Source organism: Nerophis ophidion, linkage group LG17 (assembly GCF_033978795.1).
Source record: "Nerophis ophidion isolate RoL-2023_Sa linkage group LG17, RoL_Noph_v1.0, whole genome shotgun sequence".
In the NCBI taxonomy this organism is placed as follows: domain Eukaryota; kingdom Metazoa; phylum Chordata; class Actinopteri; order Syngnathiformes; family Syngnathidae; genus Nerophis; species Nerophis ophidion.
The window spans coordinates 27619075-27638759 of record NC_084627.1 but is presented as its reverse complement, the minus strand read 5'-3'; the positions used below and the strand labels follow the sequence as shown (position 1 = coordinate 27638759).

The 19685-nt window shown below is 38.7% G+C and overlaps 1 protein-coding gene across 1 annotated transcript in view; it reads right to left on the bottom strand.

Moving 5' to 3' along the window:
• mmp17a (matrix metallopeptidase 17a) overlaps positions 1-19399 on the bottom strand; it is a 382482-nt gene extending 363083 nt beyond the window's left edge. Inside the window, exon 1 of the mRNA XM_061876701.1 lies at positions 18978-19399. Within this exon, the coding sequence (XP_061732685.1) occupies positions 18978-19061 (84 nt within the window). The 5' untranslated portion in view covers positions 19062-19399. The remainder of the gene's footprint in view (positions 1-18977) is intronic.
• Between the last annotated feature and the right edge of the window lie 286 nt (positions 19400-19685).

Genomic DNA, 19685 nt, shown 5'->3' with positions numbered 1-19685 from the left:
AAAAAGTTGAACCATTTCTAGCTGAGTAATGGAGGACTAAGGCTACTTGAAAAAAACAGATTAATTGGTTCTGAAATCAGTTTTGGGTTTAAATAATTAACTTGACTGCATTACAGACTTGAGGTATTACTGAGCGGGATTTTTCAGTTCCATCCAATTTCCCACCACAAACACAATCAACTGCCAAATAACCCAAATAGAATGCCAAGTGGAGGCTGCTCGAATCCAAAATGAGAGGCCAGGCTACAACCCCTTTTGAATAATACCATAAATGACAGAGTTAGCAGAGGCAAAATATGAATTTTTTTGTTCGTCATCCAAGGTTTGAGGGAGCTTTTTTAAGGCAAATTTAGCTTGTAATGTACTCAAAGACCCCTTTTTAACAATAGCCTATAGTATTCTACAACCTTCAACCAAACTTATTAAAATCGTAGGTACAATTTTACTTTGTTAAAGAAAGAATACTACATTTTAAAATACATCCAATTAAAGATTCTCAATGCATCTTGGATTTAACTATGCTTTAAAGGAGATGTATTTAAAGTGGGGCACGTTTTCCCAGTGGCATAACTTAACGTATCTTAACATATTTGAAAATGTGTTTTTCTTTATGTTTCCAGAGCTGCTGTCCCTCGTTTCCTCTCAAGTCTACTGGCAACTCCCAGAGGGCCGCCGCCTTACACTTTGAAAACTCTTCCATGTTTATAAAATAGGGCACGTTACATAAAAGTCTTGAATGTATTTTATCTGTACCAGTGATGCAATTTTTCTGAACACACTGCAACATTAACATGATCGTGGTTTTACAGACTCTTCAGCATACACATTAGGAACCACTGCTCTGTCTTGTCTTGCTAACATTTTTTTTTACGTTGTATATTTTTTGTTAATGTTCTTAGTGTGCTGAAGTATACAGGTCTTCTAATTATATTTCATGTAATTTCTATTTGTATGTTAAAATGAACTGTCCTGTTAATCAAATTAGTCATCTCCGTCTTAGAAACAGTGTTTTGTTCTGTTAAGATCTCATTTGTTAAACGTTTGTACATGTTCAAAACGACCCCAATGCTAATTTTCTTTAGCCTGTCAATGGGCTTGTTCTTTGTATGTTAGCATTAAGCTAGCCAACCATTACCCTGTATGCAAGGCCGAAGAATTTTGGGCCATCCTCTGCTTTGTCCGACACGAGTTACAAGATGGAAATGCAAGCTTGGAGGCGGACACGCGCATTCGGCTAAAAGATAACGTTACGAAAAACTCAGTGGCCTTGTGGTTAAAGTGTCTGCCCTGATATCAGTAGGTTCTGAGTTCTGAGTCATACCAAAGACTATTAGAAAAAATGAGACCCATTACCTACCTACTTGGCACTTGGCATCAAGGGTTGGAATTGGGGGTTTAATCACCAAAAAGAGCGCAGCCACCGCTGCTGCTCACTGCTCTCCTCATCTCCCAGGTTGTGAAACAAGGAGATGGGTCAAATGTAGAGTAATTTCACCACACCTGGTGTGTGTGACTATCTGTGGTACTTTAACTTTACAAACATAGTTTGAAAAAGAACAAAAACATTTTTACTTACTAGTTTAACAGCAACACGGCAACAATATCATATATGTTTTTCAACATTACATTATTGTTGTTGGATTGTTTGCGCCTCATTTGAAGCACACAGGTAAGTAGGCTAGCATTGTTGGCAGTGAAGGAGGGTTATAACGATAAACGGTATAATGATAAACCGCAGTACAACTTTCAACAGGTAAGTATTGTTTAAAATTACAATTATCGTCAAACCGTGATTGATAACACTTTGATATACTCACGGACCAGTGATACTGCTCATTCACTGGAGAAGCAAGCTAGCGCTAGCCCTAATGCTAACACGAATACAAGAATACAATAACCCCATTAGGAAATGTCATATCTCGATTTTAAACTTTAAATAAACACATTGCAGTCTGAGTAACTAACAATTCAATTGTGTACATTTGAAACTACAGGCTGTGCTATTTTAGTACCAAGCAGAGGTGGGGGAAACAATCGATTTTTAGATGTATCGCAATTTGGACATGGATGATTGGAAAATTGATTACTAAATGTCAATAATCGATAATCTTTTCATTTATTGTAAATAAAGTAATTCAGACAGTTCTAAAATTTGGCTGACTGCAGCGAGCCACCTCACAGAGAGATCCGAAGAGCTCCTTTATTTCAGGGCACTCATTTCCCAGTTTTGTACACATTTCCATTAATTTGATAAATGTGATGGTGTGATTAATTTATTTAATCCATCCATCCATTTTCTACCGCTTGTCCCTTATTTGGGGTCGCGGGGGGTGCTGTAGCCTATCTCAGCTGCATTTAGGCGGAAGGCGGCGTACACCCTGGACAAATCACCACATCATCACGAGGCCAACACAGATAGACAACATTCGCACTCACATTCACTAGGGCCAATTAAGTGTTGCCAATCAACCTATCCCCAGGTGCATGTATTTGGAGGTGGGAGAAAGCCGGAGTACCCGCAGGGAACCCACGCAATCACGGGGAGGACATGCAAACTCCACACAGAAAGATACCGAGCCCGTAATTGAACTCAGGACCTTCGTATTATGTGGCAGACGCACAAACCCCTCTTCCATTGATTAATGTATTATTTTATATTATTATTATTACAAATACAGTTTTTAAAAGTTGCAATTTCACTTATTTAGTGAAACTTTTTTTTTAAAGTACAACAATATACATAAATTAAAAATGCATCAATAATCGATTTTTTATCAAGTTGTAGCTCCTGAATCATAATTGTGAGGTGCCCAAAGATTCCCACCTCTCGTACAAAGCGATCGCTCAATAGTTTGGTTGCATATGACGTCATATCCTTTTTTTCTGCTTTGCGGCTTGATTGACACGATGGTCAAGCAGCTTTAGCGTTTCATTATAACAAGTGAGAATGAGTGTAGAGTTTGAGCAGAAAATGGCGTACTGCTGTTCCGTTCTTGGGTGTTGCAATCATTCAAATAGAGAGATAGGAACAAGCTTTCATAGAGTCCCGAAATAAGTGCTTCATAAAGTAATTTAATTCAGGAAAGTGCGAAGAAGGAAATGGCTCTTGAAAATAGCACTTTCATCATCTTGTGGAATACAATCAGACCATGTTTTTGTCTGCAGAGATCACTTTGTAAATGTTTGTTTGAACATTTGATTTCTTTGAAAAATTTTCTGTTATGAAATCGAGTTTACTCTCTTTTATAATAGTAGTGTTTGACAGAAGAACTAAACATAAGGGAATGACAAGACATTGCATTAGTTTGAGTTCTTTTGTGGTTGTTATGCCTAAATGTAACTACACAGACCTGCTTGTGCAAATAAACTAACACTATGTTAAATCCTAGTAATAAATATTGTGGTTGTTGGTCCATTATTTGTCTTGTTGTGCAGGAAAGCCAAACGCTTTATTCAACACGGATGAACGGACGGATCATTGGTGCTATTTGTTAGTAACAAGAAATAATCCTTATTAGTATTAATAGATTAGATTAGATTAGATTAGATAGTACTTTATTTATTCCTTCAGGAGAGTTTCTTCAGGAAAATTAACATGTTCAGCACAATCCCATTCAAGATCAGACAAACATTACAGGGAGACAGAACAGGATCGCTGACGGGTCTGCCGGCTTCCAGCGCCCCTTACAAAAAAGATGAGATACAGGTAAACAAGGGGGGGATGGGAGAAAAAAATAGAAGATTAAAATAAAATAAAATAAAATAAAAAAATCAGTCTAAGCCTGGGCCTTGGAGAGGAGGTAAACTAGATGAATACATCTGTCGTTAGCGCAACAGCATATACTGAATCTTGATGTCGCAAGCAAACATTGCTGAACAACAGGGACATTTATAGCTAAAAAATTTGACAAAATATGAACTTCACATCATAAAAACAACTGCAGATGACAGACTAATGTTTGTCGCAGGAAATCAACTGTGAACCAACTTATCCTTTTTGTCCTTAGTATCATGATCACAACAGCACGGTACTCGTTATGTCAGTCAAATATTTAGCCCAAACGAATAAGTCCAAATTTGTCTCATATGAATAAATGTTAAATTCGTGGACCCCCCGAGATGTAAAGACATGATGTGTCTCCAATTTTTTCTTCTTTCTCCCCCATTCGTAAAATGTTGCGAGTGATCTATGGCGGTAATTTTAGTTGGTAAACGAGAGACGATGATATATTATGATCACACTTCATCATCTCAGTTGTAAAAATGTTGCCTCTTTCCTGAGTCAACATTGCAGATTAAATATTCTCTTAATTTCCTTAACCTGGATAAATAAAGGTTAAATACATATGTAAATACATGTAAACTAGGAAGTAAATCTGTATATACTACTTTACCTTGAAGGCTTACGCCATAGACAGGAACTGGAAGTACAAGATGACGGCAGTTGTGCAGTTTGAACAAGGGATAGTTGATACAGTCGTGGTCAAGTTTACATACACTTGTGAAGGACATAATGTCCTGGCTGTCTTGATTTTCAATAATTTATACAACTCTTATTTTGTTGTTATAGAGTGATTGGAGCACACACTTGTTTGTCATAAAAAACATTCATGAAGTTTGGTTCTTTTATAAATGTATTATGGGTCTACTGAAAATGTGACCAAGTCTGCTGGGTCAAAAGTGTACATACAGCAATATTAATATATATTAGGCGCTTTTGGTAGCCATCCACGAGCTTCTGGCAAGCTTTTGGTTGAACTTTTGACCACTCCTCTTGACAAAATTGGTGCAGTTCAGCTACATTTTTTGGTTTTCTGACATGGACTTGTTTCTTCAGCATTGTCGACACATTTAAGTCAGGACTTTGGGAGGGCCATTCTAAAACCTTAGTTCAAGCCTGATTTAGCCATTCCTTTACCACTTTTGACATGTGTTTGGAGTCATTGTCCTGTTAGAACACCAAAATGCACCCAAGACCCAACCTCCGTGCTGATGATTTTAGGTTTACCTGAAGAATTTGGAGGTAATCCTCCTTTGTCATTGTCCCATTTACTCTCTGTAAAGCACCAGTTCCATTGGCAGCAAAAGAGGCCCAGAAAATAATACTACCACCAGCATACTTGACGGTAGGTATGGTGTTCCTGGGATTAAAGGCCTCCCCTTTTCTCCTCCAGACATATTGCTGGGTATTGTGGCCAAACAGCTAGTTTGATCTGACCACAGAACTCTCCTCCAGAAGGTCTTGTTCTTCTCAGAAAAAATAAAAGAGTTGTAGAAATGATTGGAAACCCAAGACAGCCGTGACATTATGTTCTTTACAAGTATATGTAAACTTTTGACCACAACTGTATATTGTTAAATATTGTGGTACCTGCTTTGTCTCCAAAAGTAACAAATGCTCAGAGAAAAGTGCGGGGAAGTTGCAGGCTTTGGATAAAGCTGCAAGGCCGCGATTGCAAAATCCTGGAAGGACTGATTATGAGTCAGTTGTCCCAGAATCAGTGAAATGGTTCTTGTAATTATCTGAATGATCCTGGCCTGCTAAGGTCATATTTACTGAAACTACTGTCAAGTTAAAGGCCTGCTGAAACCCACTAAAACCCACTACGCAGTCTGATAGTTTATACATCAATGATGAAATATTAACATTGCAACACATTCCAATACAACCTTTTTAGTTTACTAAATTACAATTTTAAATTTCCAGGGAGTTTCGTCTTCGAAACGTCGTGTAATGATGACGTGTACGCAAGACGTCACAGGTTTTTAGGAAGTATGAGCGCTGCGCATACACACAGCTAAAAGTCGTCTGCTTTAACGGCATAATTACACAGTATTTTGGGCATCTGTGTTGCTGAATCCTTTGCAATTTGTTTAATTAATATTGGAGAAGTCACAGTAGAAAGATGGAGTTGGGAAGCTTTAGCCTTTAGCCACACAAACACACGGTGATTCCTTGTTTAAAATTCCTGGATCAGAGCGCCATCAAGCGGACATGGATCCCTACCAAATGTCAACCAGCAGGTTTCGGTGAGAAAATTGTGGTTAAAAAGTCAGTTCTTACCAGAGAAATGCTGAGCTTGTGCCGTCCATAGCTGCCGTCGACTCCCCTGAGACATTGGCGTCAAGACACCCGTGGAGACACCCTTCCGACTATCAGGTACTATTTAACTCACTAAAACACTAGCACCACAATAGAAAGATAAGGGATTTCCCAGAATTAACCTAGTAAATGTGTCTAAAAACATTGGAATACGTCCTAATGCAATCGCGTTTTTTTTTTTTTTTTTTCTAGTCCGTCGCTATCAATATCCTCAAACACAAATCTTTCATCCTCGCTCAAATGAATGGGGAAATTGTCGTTTTCTCGGACCGAATAGCACTTTTTGTTGGAGGCTCTCATTAAAAACAATGTGAATATGTGAGGAGCCACCAACATGGGACGTCATCGTCTGCGACTTCCGGTAGAGGCAGGGCATTTCTCTTAGCACCGAAAGTTGCGAACTTTATCGTGGATGTTCTCTACTAAATCCTCTCAGCAAAAATATGGCAATATCCGAAATGATCAAGTATGACACATAGAATGGACTTGCTATCCCCGTCTAAATAAGAAAATCTCATTTCAGTAGGCCTTTAATTTTCCTTGAAATTAGACTGTTTACTTTGACGACACAGTCCAAGACTTAACGTTGCCTGACATTCATTCCTCTCGTGAAACGCTAACAGTCTCTCATTATGAAGTTATAATGTAGAAAATGAAAGGTGTTTGCTGAGAATGCTTAGGACTGGCAAAAGAAAATGGGGTCATTCTTCCTTCCTCCCCTCAGACTGAAATATGGCAGGGAATAATTGAACAAAGAGTTGCCACGGTGAGCGTTTAAACAAAGGGGCTCCAGATGAGAGATTGCAAACAGATGTCGCGGTGCCATGACTATTCCAGACAGCAATTGTCGAGAGGACATTAGCACAGAACTTGCCAAAAAGTCGAATGTTATAGTTATTGTATACATCAGTGGTTAATAAAAGCCTAATAAAAAGAACAAAGAGCTTATTGTGTTTGAGATGTTATGATTCAAGACCTGAAACTGCACATCGACGCAGTGTATCACAGTGGATAGCAGCAGAGCAATAATACAGATGATGTGTGCTGGATTCAACGCCCAGCGTGAGGTTGTTATGGATACGCGTAGTGTACACAATATCACAGCGTGGGAGTGCAAATACATAATAAATAAGTAAGGATACAATCATTTTTGAGATTAAGTGGATTTAATATTCTTGGGTGTCATATTAATGTGATCTGATCACATCCTCCTGTGACAATGTCCTTAAGGCCCCCCTTTGTGCACCACAAATACAACATGTGACCAATTCATCATCAGCCGAGCTGCTTGCACTGATTGTTTCTGTCTCTATAAAATTATGTTCCCTATCACTAATGAACTTGAAATTGCAGTTGCGGGCGAATGTTGAGAGATGCAGTTGCCAAATAAACATGCCAGGGAAAGAAATTAAGTGGGGGACTGAAACGCTGGCTCGTACCTCCTGAAGTCACAAGCCCCTGTGGTCATACGAATAGGAATTTGACCAAAACTGTCGGGAAAGACCATTAAAGTGGTTCTACTCCTTGGAATTTGTGCATGAGTCGCTGTATTTCCTAAACCTTAAAAGTAGAACTGCAGTTTTGGGGAATTTTTGCCTATAATTCGCAATATTTACAAGATACAAGAACACGTCTTTCTTTTTTTTAATGCAATATAACTCATTAATAAACCTAAATAAATGTCTGCTTACAATGGAGTCACTGCGGGTCCTCTAAAAAAATAAATCCGCCAACAATACTTAGTTTACATTTCGTAAACCTGAATTTTAACCAAGTATTAGCAGACAAACTATTTTTAGCGGTGTCATAATCATACTATGTTGACATATTAAATAGTGAGCAGCTTTCTCACCTTGGAGCTTGTGAAAGTTTATTCTAAATCATGGACAATGTCACCTTGATAGTAGAAGGATAAGAACATATTCCGACAAGTTGGTTAACTTTTACAGCCAATTTACACTCGGTGATGGCGCAAAAAAGACACGAAAAGATTAAAATGAGTCATTCTTTATCTAAACAGGAATATAAGAACATCATAACAGTTGGCATCCTAGTGACAACAGACATTGTACATTAAGTTATGTTTTATTATGTTTGTTGGCTCTCATGAAGTCTGCAGTGAGTAGTGGTCAGTGATTTTAAAAATGTAACCTTGTGATGTGTTTCTGAAATGAATGCCCTGCTTAAAAAGACCAACATACATACATGTTACATGCCAATATGAATGCGCCTGTTACTACAGTACACATATACGTAGTGTTTATATAAAACCTTGATGGAGGTGTTTCGATGTGTTCTAAGCGCTTCATTGGCACTGGTATAAAACGACTCCTATTGACTCCACTGTAAGCAGACTTTTGTTCGTATCTATTTACTATATAGACTGCATAAAAAAAAACAGAAAAAACATGTGTGCTTGTCTTACATAAAAATTGTAAATGAAAGGCTAAATTTAAGGGAAAAAAGTGCAGTTCCTCTTAAAAGGGGACCTATTGTGCAAAACCAACTTTTTTACCTGTTTGTAGATTTTTCTGTGTATTCGGATCCCCATAAGTCCCAAAAATCCGAAATCAAACCATAAAGCCATGGCGGAAATATTATTAGAACAATCTTGCCTTCTCCCAAACTAGCTCTAAATGAGCCGATTACAATTTGAGACTTTAGTTACACATTTTGTCTTGGTTACGTCAGTGGATATCTTCATCCACTGACGAGAGCAGAGGTCTTCAACCTTTTTCAAGAGAAGAATCCCCAAACTGATGGAGAGAAGGGGTGAGGACCCCCTACTTATACATTTTGTGTGAAATGATGATCGCATTTTACCTTGTTTTCGTGCAATATTAACGATATTCAAAAAACTGCATTTTGCCGCTAATAGCTATCATTCTAATCGCCAGCTGGAAACCGCGTGCTAATTGCTATTTGACAAAGCGCTAATTGTCAGCTGACAACTAGCCCGCTAATCTGTAGCTGAAAACAAGAGAGCTAATCGCTAGCTACAGTATCTTAAATACTGAGATGTAAATAACAATATAATTATTTATTCATGACAAATGTTATTATTTATTCTCATTAAACTACATTGAGCCACACATTGGCTCAATTTTCACATATGTTCATAGGCATATGAATTTGTAGGAAATTTGCACTGTTAAATATTAGAAAAAAAATAAATAATATTACTAAAAATACCAAACCAATACCTCTGCAGACCCTTTGTTCAAGTGTTTTACATTTAGAAAAAGAAAATCATAATATGACTTCTTTAAGTAAAGCTCTCAGTTGCTTTAAGTCTATGAGGAAACAAAAATGTTTTATTATTTTCGGAAAATCATGACATGCGCTTAATTACACTGAGGTGCAATATGCAGTGACATAAATGCTGCTAAAAACAATGTTTTACATGCAGAGTCTGAAAAGATCGTAGTGTTAAGGTGTACCTAATGTTGTGACCGGGTGAATCGATATTATTTATGAAGTTTACTTTGGACTATTTAAAGAGTGTACATTTGCAAAAAATAAATTATGATACTTTTGGAAAGGGTGGAGCATGATTGCGTTTGCAATTAGTGGAACGCCTCCAACGAACATCTTGCAGACAGACTCAAAAAAATGGGTAATAGAAGTGACTTAGGAGCACAATGTACATAAAATATACATGAAAGTAGGGCTGGGCGATATTGGCTTTTATTAATATCGTGATATTTTTATGCCATATTGCGATATACGAAATATATTACGATATTTTGCCTTGGCCTTGAATGAACACTCGATGCATATAATCACAGCAGTATGATGATTCTATGTGTCTACATTAAAACATTCTTCTTCATACTGCATTAATATATGCTCATTTTAAACTTTTATGCAGAGAGGGAAATCACAACTAAGTCAATTAACCAAAACTGTATTTATCAAATACTCTTCATTCTCTCACGGGTGACTTTTTAAATGAAAGAACAAATTAATAGTGTTGCTACCTTTTTGTAGTAACACTTCTGCTGCATACTTTGCATTGATTGATTGATACTTTTATTAATAGATTGCACAGTACAGTACATATTCCATACAATTGACCACTAAATGGTAACACCCCAATACGTTTTTCAACTTGTTTAATTTGGGGTCCACGTTAATCAATTCATGGTACAAATATATACTATCAGCATAATACAGTCATCACACAGGTTAATCATCAGAGTATATACATTGAACAGCATATTGCTGTCGTCTGCTGAATATCTTCCCACTTGAAGCCAAACCACCGCCAGATGATGGAATCCCTGCTCTTTATGTTGGGCATTTATTGTTCTTCCTCCATTTGTGATAAGTTTCGCACCATCTCTCTCTTGTATTATCACAAGCTCCGCTCCGCTCGACCTGACTCAGCTAAGGTTAGCCATGCTGCTACCTCTCTGATCGGCGAGAGCTATGACGCTAGACTCGCGAGAGCATGTGATGTATGTAAGAAGGCGGCCTTGTTTTCCGTATCTGTCAGAATGAGAGACGAGGAGTGAGAGAGAAATGCCTGTTGTGTGATGACGGCAGCTAAAAGCAACTCGACCTGCCTCAGCTAACCTTAGCCATGCTAACGTTAGCTCTCGGCGAGAGCGTGTGACGCTAGATGCGCGACACTATGTGACGTATGTAAGAAGGCGGGCTTATTTTCCGTCTCTGTGAGAAGGACAGACGAGAAGGAGTGAGACACGCCAGTAATGTAATGCACGCAGCTTAAAGCAACGGTGTGAGAACATATAATCGAATATTACGATATAGTCATTTTCTATATCGCACAGAGACAAACCTGCAATATATTGTATATATCGATATACTGCCCAGCCCTACATGAAAGCATATCCAACAATATTAATAACGAAATAGATTTATATAGCGCTTTTCTAGACACGCAAAGCGCTTCACAGGAATCTACACATTCACACGTTGATGGTTGTAAGCTACATAGCTGTCCTGGGTTAGACTGACGGAAGCGAGGCTGCCACACATTATCTGGACCCTTGGTTCTCAAACTTTTTTTCAATTTTCTTTACCAAGTACCACCTCAGAAAATACTTTTCTCTGCAAGTACCACCAGAATGACCAAAATTAAAATACAGTAGCATTGTAGGCCTAAATATTCATTAAAACAAGGCAGGGTGAATCTATGTTTAATGATTGGCCACTGTAACATTATACACAGTTTGAACAGTAACACTGTGTTTGAATATTTAGTTAAATTATTTTTTGGCTAACACTAGATGGAGCCTGGACCACAGTTTGAGAATCCCTGATCGAGACCACAAGGAGGTGTGTTTTGAATGTAAATTAAAATCATCATAGATGCCCTTTAAAACACAAGGCTGAGATGTAGGATGTTTTTGTAATTGTGTACTGTGTGGCATAGCTTGACCTCTACTAAATTGTTTTCTACCAAAAAAAAAAAAAGTTGAAAACATCAGCGGCTTTTATTGCAGAAAGATATTTTTCCACCTCATTGCACATAACTGTATACAGAAACATTCATCTCTTTTACAATTCTACTTATATTGCAACTGAGATGAGATCAGACCAGCTGGAAGACAAGCGAGGTTGAAAATAGAAAATATGAGAGCTTCCCTGCAGTGACATTTAAAAAATGTATCCATGAGGAGTGGACAAGCGGGGAAAAGTGACACTTTCATGTCTTTGAAATTGTAGTTTCAGCTGTTTGACTTTCAGGGTGAATCTCCACCATCTTCATGTGGGTAACTTTTAGCAAAATACCATTGGTGTTTGAAATCACATACAAATATCAAAGCTCCTCTGTTGAGAACAGAGCAATGGTATGGTTCAAGCCAACAGGGTGCAATTGATCAATCTATCCAACCATGTTTTACCGCTTGTCCCTCTCAGGGTAACGGGGGTGCTGGAGCCTATCCCAGCTGCATTCGGACGGAAAGCGGGGTGCACCCGGGACAAGTCCCAAACCCCTTGCAGGGCCAACACAGATAGACAGACAATGTTCACAGTTCAGTTTGAAACACAAAAGAAGTAAGAATATTGTATTAACATAATTGAGATTCAGTTAAATGTGCTGTTTGTTGCAAATAGATTATCTAATACACACATATGCAACAAAAGTATGACATTGATTAGAAAACCTGAGATTTTACTCGCCGTTTTTAAATGCTTCATTCTCGAAGATCCTATTTGCATATGTGCATGCACAAAGGGCATGAATATTTGCACAAGACAGCCTTGATTGACAGCCATGAATGCCAGTCCCGCCATGTAAGGCAAACACCAACTTTTAGACATTTATTGGTTAAATCTGTGCTTACCATTAACATAAGCTAGCCGTTAGTGATTATTTTTACATTTGTTTGGTTGGGAAAAGCATGTTGCAAACTTCAGTTGCACGATACAGACAATATAGGATAAAAATAATATAAATTTGTCTGACGACAGAGGTTTTAAAACTATCCTAATATCGTGATAATGCAAGTTGATCACAAATTTGACAGTGGCGAGCGAACGAAAGCGTCCTCAACGCAATGTAGTGTTCACCTTAGCGAGCTAGAGGCTAATGTCCTTCCACAATGCAGCTTCTAAATCACAAATCCCTGTCTCCAAAAGTTTGTTTTTTCAAATATCATTATAAATAGAGGACTAGAGGACAAGGAGTAGCTAAACATGCTACACTACACACTGTAGGAGGACACAAAAAAGCATAGCTAACCGCTAAGCTCGAGCTCTCGAAGGGTAACACGTTGTGGGCAGATCAATACAAATATCGATCATTAATGGACAATACTACAGTGATTAAACCAATGTTTTATTATCAAAAAAAGTGTTCGTTGTCATTGTTGTTTTTGTTTACAAACTCAAGAAATGAGAACCAATTTTAGTTTTCCTTTTTTTTTTGTTATTTTGTACTATTGAATTGACTATTATAGATTTAGTTTTTAACAAAATAAAAATAAAAAACAATATAATAATAATATTACATGATATTGTTACTTCCGCTTTTGTTGATTATAATTTTAGTAAAGAACTACAGCATGAAGAATGACTCATTTTAAGTATGAACATTGGCATGACCAATTCTGCCCCTGTAACTACTTGATATTGCATTGATACCCTAATTTAAAGTATCACGCAAAACTAATCTAATCCATGGAAACAGAAGAATGAGTGTCAATGTATTTTTTTATTCAGAATAACAAATCGTAACTAAATTTTAACAAAAGAATAGACAGAATCATGTTGCAGCCTTCATCCAATTCTAGTCACGGAATTTAACAAAAACCTGATGGTCACTCCGTCAGACCTACAGCATTCCTCTGTGGAGAGAAGAGAACCTTCCAGAAGGACAACCATCTTTGCATCAAACCACCAATCAAGCCAGACGGAAGCCATTTCTTAGTAATAAGTTAGCCATAACGCAACTGTGGAGGGGGCGTGGCCTGCGGGCCTGCCGTGAAGCGGGGTGTGTAAGGAAGGCAGCGGCAGGTGAGTAGATTGCCCAGCTGGGATTTGTTATCTAATCACCTGTCGCCCTTATTAGCAGCAATCGGGACGAGAAACGAGGTTGTGAGTTGGAGCAGAGCGACACACGCACAGAGACACGCCAGAATGAAAAGGCCTAAAGTATACATTTCTGAAAAGCAAACAAGACTTGTGTATGACAATAAAAATCTGGCTCAAACCTGTACACCGGGTTCACGAAAGATTTATCAGACTCAGGAGAACCCACCCACCATAGAGAGACTTCCACAGCAACTAAAAGAATCTCAGACTATGAGAAACAAAATTATCTGCTCTTAAGAGACGAATATTGATCTCTTTGGCGTGAATGCTATGCATCATGTTTGGAGAAAACCAGGCACCGCACATCACCAGGCCAACACCATACCTACAAGGGAGCATGGTGGTGGCAGCATCATGCTGTGGGGATGTTAAGCAGCAGGAACTGGGCGAGGGAAAGATGGATACAGCAATGTACAGAAACATAATGATAAATGATAAATGGGTTGTACTTGTATAGCGCTTTTCTACCTTCAAGGTACTCAAAGCGCTTTGACACTACTTCCACATTTACCCATTCACACACACATTCACACACTGATGGAGGGAGCTGCCATGCAAGGCGCCAATCAGCACCCATCAGGAGCAAGGGTGAAGTGTCTTGCTCAGGACACAACGGACGTGACGAGGTTGGTACTAGGTGGGATTTGAACCAGGGACCCTCGGGTTGCGCACGGCCACTCTCCCACTGCGCCACGCCGTCCTGGATGAAAACATACCTGATGGAGCCTAGAAGGTGTTGCAAAGAGAAATGGGGAACTCTGCCCAAAGATAGGTGTGCCAAGCTTGTGGCATCATATTCAAAGAGACTTGAGGCTGTAATTGTTGCCTAGGGTGCATCAACAAAGTATTAAACACAGGCTGGGAGTACTTATCTACAATGTTATTTATTTTTATTTTTAATAAATATGTAAAAAAAAAAAAACTTTTCACATTGTCATTATGTAGAATTTGGAGGACAAAATGCATTTGTTCCATTTTGGAATAAGGCCGTTTCATAACAAAATGTGGAAAAAGTGAAGCGCTGTGAATACGTTCTGGATGCACTGTAAATATTGGGACACAGCTGCTGTAAAGATTGGCTGGGCTTTGCAGCTCATCAGTCAACTTTATTTACCCATTTGGAAAGTTTTTTTTTTTTGTATTTGCATAAGTCCTACAAAATGTTAAATCAGACCATGGAGGCAAACGATTCGTTTGGAATTTGCCCCATTAGTGACGTTTACACATTAAATTTTGCGCGAGTATCATCCACTCTTGCCATTTCTAATACAAAATAGTGTATAGGTCAACCTTAATCTGTCAGTAGATTCACAATAGTAGCTCTAAAAACTACAACATGGCTGGGGGGGGGGAACGCAGTAGAAGTGGAGGCATGTAAATAAGACTGCCCACAAAACGACGCATCCATACGATTGGAAAGCTGACTGTAAAACAAAATCCATGCAACATTTTGACCAAAGGACTCTCATTACATGTTATGTAGACCACAAGGAAGTGTCGTAAATGTATTAAAAAAAAATCATAATATGATCCCAAAAAATTATATTATGATCCCTATAGCAGGGATGTCAAACTCAAATACAGAGTGAGCCAAAATTTTAAACTGAACAAAGCCGCGGGCCAAGGTTGAACAAATTAACCTTTTAATAGGGACCCAAACAAGTTTTGCATTGAATATTGAACAAGCAAGACTTATATGACTTTATAGTGACATGCAAAATCGAGTTTCAAATAATACTAATAATTTAAAAAAATAGCAATGGCATATCAAATCAAATTGAAATAGAAATTGAATGCCTCTTTTCTATTTGCAGCCTTCTCAGGTAAATATCAAAATATACTTTTCCCACAGGCTAATAATAAATGTTTATATTGCAGCGTCCAGGAAGAGGTAGTGCTGCAAGGGGTTCTGTGTATTTGTTCTGTTGTGTTACAGTGCGGATGTTCTCCCGAAATTTGCTTGTCATTCTCGTTTAGTGTTGGTTCACAGTGTGGCGCATATTTGACTGTTGACCAAGCTTGCATTGCATTAGCGTGTGTGTGTGTGTGTAAAAGCCACACATATCATGTGACTAGGCCAGCACGCTGTTTTTACGTAGGAAAAGCGGACGTGACAAAAGGTTTTAGAGGACGTTTGAGGCAGTGCCTTTAAGGTACGCCCCCAATATTGATGTCCAGGTGGGAATCGGGAGAAATTTGGGATAATGGTTGCCCCCTGTGATTTTCGTGAGGGGCACTGAAATTTGGGAGTCTCCTTGGAAAATCGGGGGGTTAGCAAGTATGTGTATTAGCGGTGAATGCGGCGTTACAGTGACACCGTCGCTGTATAATACCGGCGGGCCAGCTCTAATGTTAATTTGATATTGCCTCAAGGGCCAAATGAAAATACACGGCGGGCCAAATTTGGCCCGCGGGCCAGAGTTTGACACCCATGCCCTATAGGGTTGTACAGTATACCGGTATTAGTAAAGTACCCCGATACTAATGATTCATTTTCGGCACGATACCGCCTCTGAAAAGTACCAGTCTGCCACCCACCCGCGCCCCTGTCTATGGCACATCGTGTCATTGCTGGTTTAAGAGCAGACGAGCATGTTCCGCTGTGCACAATCACGGAGTACTTACAAGAAGACTCAGGGTGTAGACAGAAAAGGGATAATGGACGGATTTTTGGCTTTAAAACTGACGATAAATGTGAAGTTATAACACTGAAACGCCCACCAGAAGAGGTACGTTAAAACATGGCTAGCGAGCTAGCTGTTAAAGTCCAGCCGCAGTGTGCAGTGTTTTAGCTACTTCTAAATCACTAATCCTCGCCTCCATGGCGACAAATAAAGTACGTTTCTTACAAGTATCATCCCTGCAGGACGAGAAAAAACTAGACATGCTTCACTATACACTGTAGCTCACCCGCGTCAACATGTAAACAAACGCCATTGGTGGATCTACGCCTAACATCCACTAAGTCAGTGGTTCTTAACCTGGGTTCGATCGAACCCTAGGGGTTCAGTGAGTCTGCCTCAGGGGTTCGGCAGAGCCTCCTCCGCAGCGGTCAAGACACACCAGACTCATGAATTGATTAACGTGGACCCCGACTTAATTAAACAAGGTGAAAAACTTATAGGGGGGTTACTATTTAGTGGTAAATTGTACGGAATAAGTACTGTACTGTGCAATCTACTAATAAAAGTCTCATTCAATCAATCGTGTAAATAAAAACATCTCCCTATTGGCGTATCTGTACTGTAAAGTTAACATTTGAATGACTATAAAAAGGAAGTCTAAGTATTATGGATACCCCCCAAACAGTGGTCCCTCTAATTTTACATCTAATTTGCAAGTGTGTAATTTGTTGTGAGTTCATGCACTGTGTTAGTTTTGTTCTTTGAACAAGGTGATGCAAATGCATAGTTCATGTTGTGCACTATTTGAAAACAAAACAAAACATATAACTGTTTTGAATTTGAAAGTAAAAAAAAAAACTTTTTATTTTTCACTAAAAAGGGTTCGGTGAATGTGCATATGAAACTGGTTGGGTTCGGTACCATCAACAAGGTTAAGAACCACTGCACTAAGTACTAAGTACAGGATTGTATCTAGTCGATGCTACTATGATTATGTCGATATTTTTTGCCATCACAACATATTTTTTTGTTTTATTTTAAATGTATATTATGTTTATAAACTCAGAAAATATGTCCCTGGACAAATGAGGACTTTGAATATGACCAATGTACGATCTATTAGCGACGTACCAAATTTGTGGTATCATCCAAAACTAATGTAAAGTATCAAACGACGGAAGAATAAATGATTATTACATTTTAACAGAAGTGTGGATAGAATGTGTTAAAAGAGAAAGTAAGCAGATATTAACAGTAAATGAACAAGTGGATTAATAATTCATTTTCTACCACTCCTCCTTAACAATTTTGACAAAATAATAGGTAGATAAATGACACAGTCACTCAATATGTTACTGCATATGTCAGCAGACTAATTAGGAGCCTTTGTTTGTTTACTTATTACTAAAAGATTAAATTAGTATAAATTACTACAAAAGTTGTCTTGTATGTTCACTATTTTATTTAAAGACAAACTTGTAATAAGAAACATATGTGTAATATACCGTAAGATCTACGCCATGCCACCCCGCGTAATGGGTAGAGCGGCCATGCCAGAAACCTGAGGGTTGCAGGTTCGCTTCCCACCTATTGACATCCAAAAAATCGCTGCCGTTGTGTCCTTGGGCAGGACACTTCACCCTTTACCCCCGGTGCCGCTCACACTGGTGAATGAATGATAAATGAATGATTGGTGGTGGTCGGCGGGGCCGTAGGCGCAAACTGCCGGCCACGCTTCCGTCAGTCTACCCCAGGGCGGCTGTGGCTACAGATGTAGCTTACCACCACCAGGTGTGAATGAATGATGGGTTCCCATTTCTCTGTGAGCGCTTTGAGTATCTAACAATAGAAAAGCGTGATAGAAATCTAATCCGTTATTATTATTATTATTAATATTATTATTATCTTTTTGTTAAAATAAAGCCAATAATGCTTTTTTGTTGTACCCATTATTTAGAAAAGTATCGAAATAATTTTGGTACCAGTACCGAACGACACTAGATCTCAAAAAAAGGTAAATATTTGCCACTGATCTGGGAACTTATCTCTTTAAGATAGCCGATGACGAATCAAATAATAAAATAGATGTTAGTTCTAGTTGTATTGAAAACCAAATCCTAACAAATGTTGGGACGTACGGAAATCAAGGCACCGCTGGAGTTCAATTATGCTTCTCCATGGCCTTGAGAAATGTATCTTTGGGAAAACGACGTGGAATTTTGCTTTTGAAATTCTTCCCACTTGCATGCGTGTGTGTGCTTTGAAGACATCGAATATGCTTTTACCGTGGATAAGTAAATCACTTGACATTTCCTTTCCCATACACCCTCAATGGGAAGTTCTCTTGGCAAATTGCATGAGTGAGAAAAAACCTTGATGTAATAATCTCCCATGCCTGTGACAGTGATCTCCTCTTGTTATGGGCACAGGATGCTGTAGCAAAATGCATGACAGGACAAATCCCCTTCACATGTATTCAGTATTAATCCAAATGCAGCTGCTTCTCTATTGTGTATTTATTTGGAATAAGTCACAGGACAAGCAGGTTGTATTCCTGCATTGCTGCCTCTGAGCATCATTGGACTGGAGAGGGCTGTTAACATTCAGATCAGGAGATTTTTGAAGGAAAAAAAAGAAAAAGGAAGAAGATGAGAGAAAGTTGATCTCCATGATAGTAAACTTACCACCCCCGTGTCCTCTTGCTCGTTTGCAGATGGAGCAGCTCCGCTCAGAGGCAGCAGCCACAGAATAGGCACCAGCAGAAGCATCTCCGCAAATATAATCCTGATCCACACCAAAAAAAAAAAAAAAGAAATAAAAATCACGCCCTTACACCAGGCTGGTCGCACAACGAGCCTTTTAGTGGTTTCCAAAATTCCAAATAGTCTAGCTGACTCTTGAACGCCGCACAAAACACATGAAAACAGGTGCCGCGGCGAGTTGGGAACATCACCCCAGTTTATGTCGACAAGGCACTTTAAACAAAGTAATGGTGTCTAGAAAAAAAACAAAAGAGAAAGTGTTTTGTTTTAAAAATCCAACAATACGCGTAGATGAGCTCCACTCATGACTGGAGAGTCTCCAGCTCTGCTCAAAGTAACTCAGCCGCGATACGAGCAGCTTAGAACAGAGCTGCGGTTAGCGTCAATGTCGCCTACTTCCGGGATGGACTGTCAAAATAAAGCGACGGTCGCACCCCCTTTTCTTTGGACGTTCCGTGTAAACTTTTAGCATTTTTAATATTTTGTATTTTTTCAGTGTTGTCGTCATTAATCAGTTACTTTATATATTATCTATTTATAATTGTATTGTATTTAAAGGGGAACATTATCACAATTTCAAAAGGGTTAAAAACAATAAAAATCAGTTCCCAGTGGCTTGTTGTATTTTGT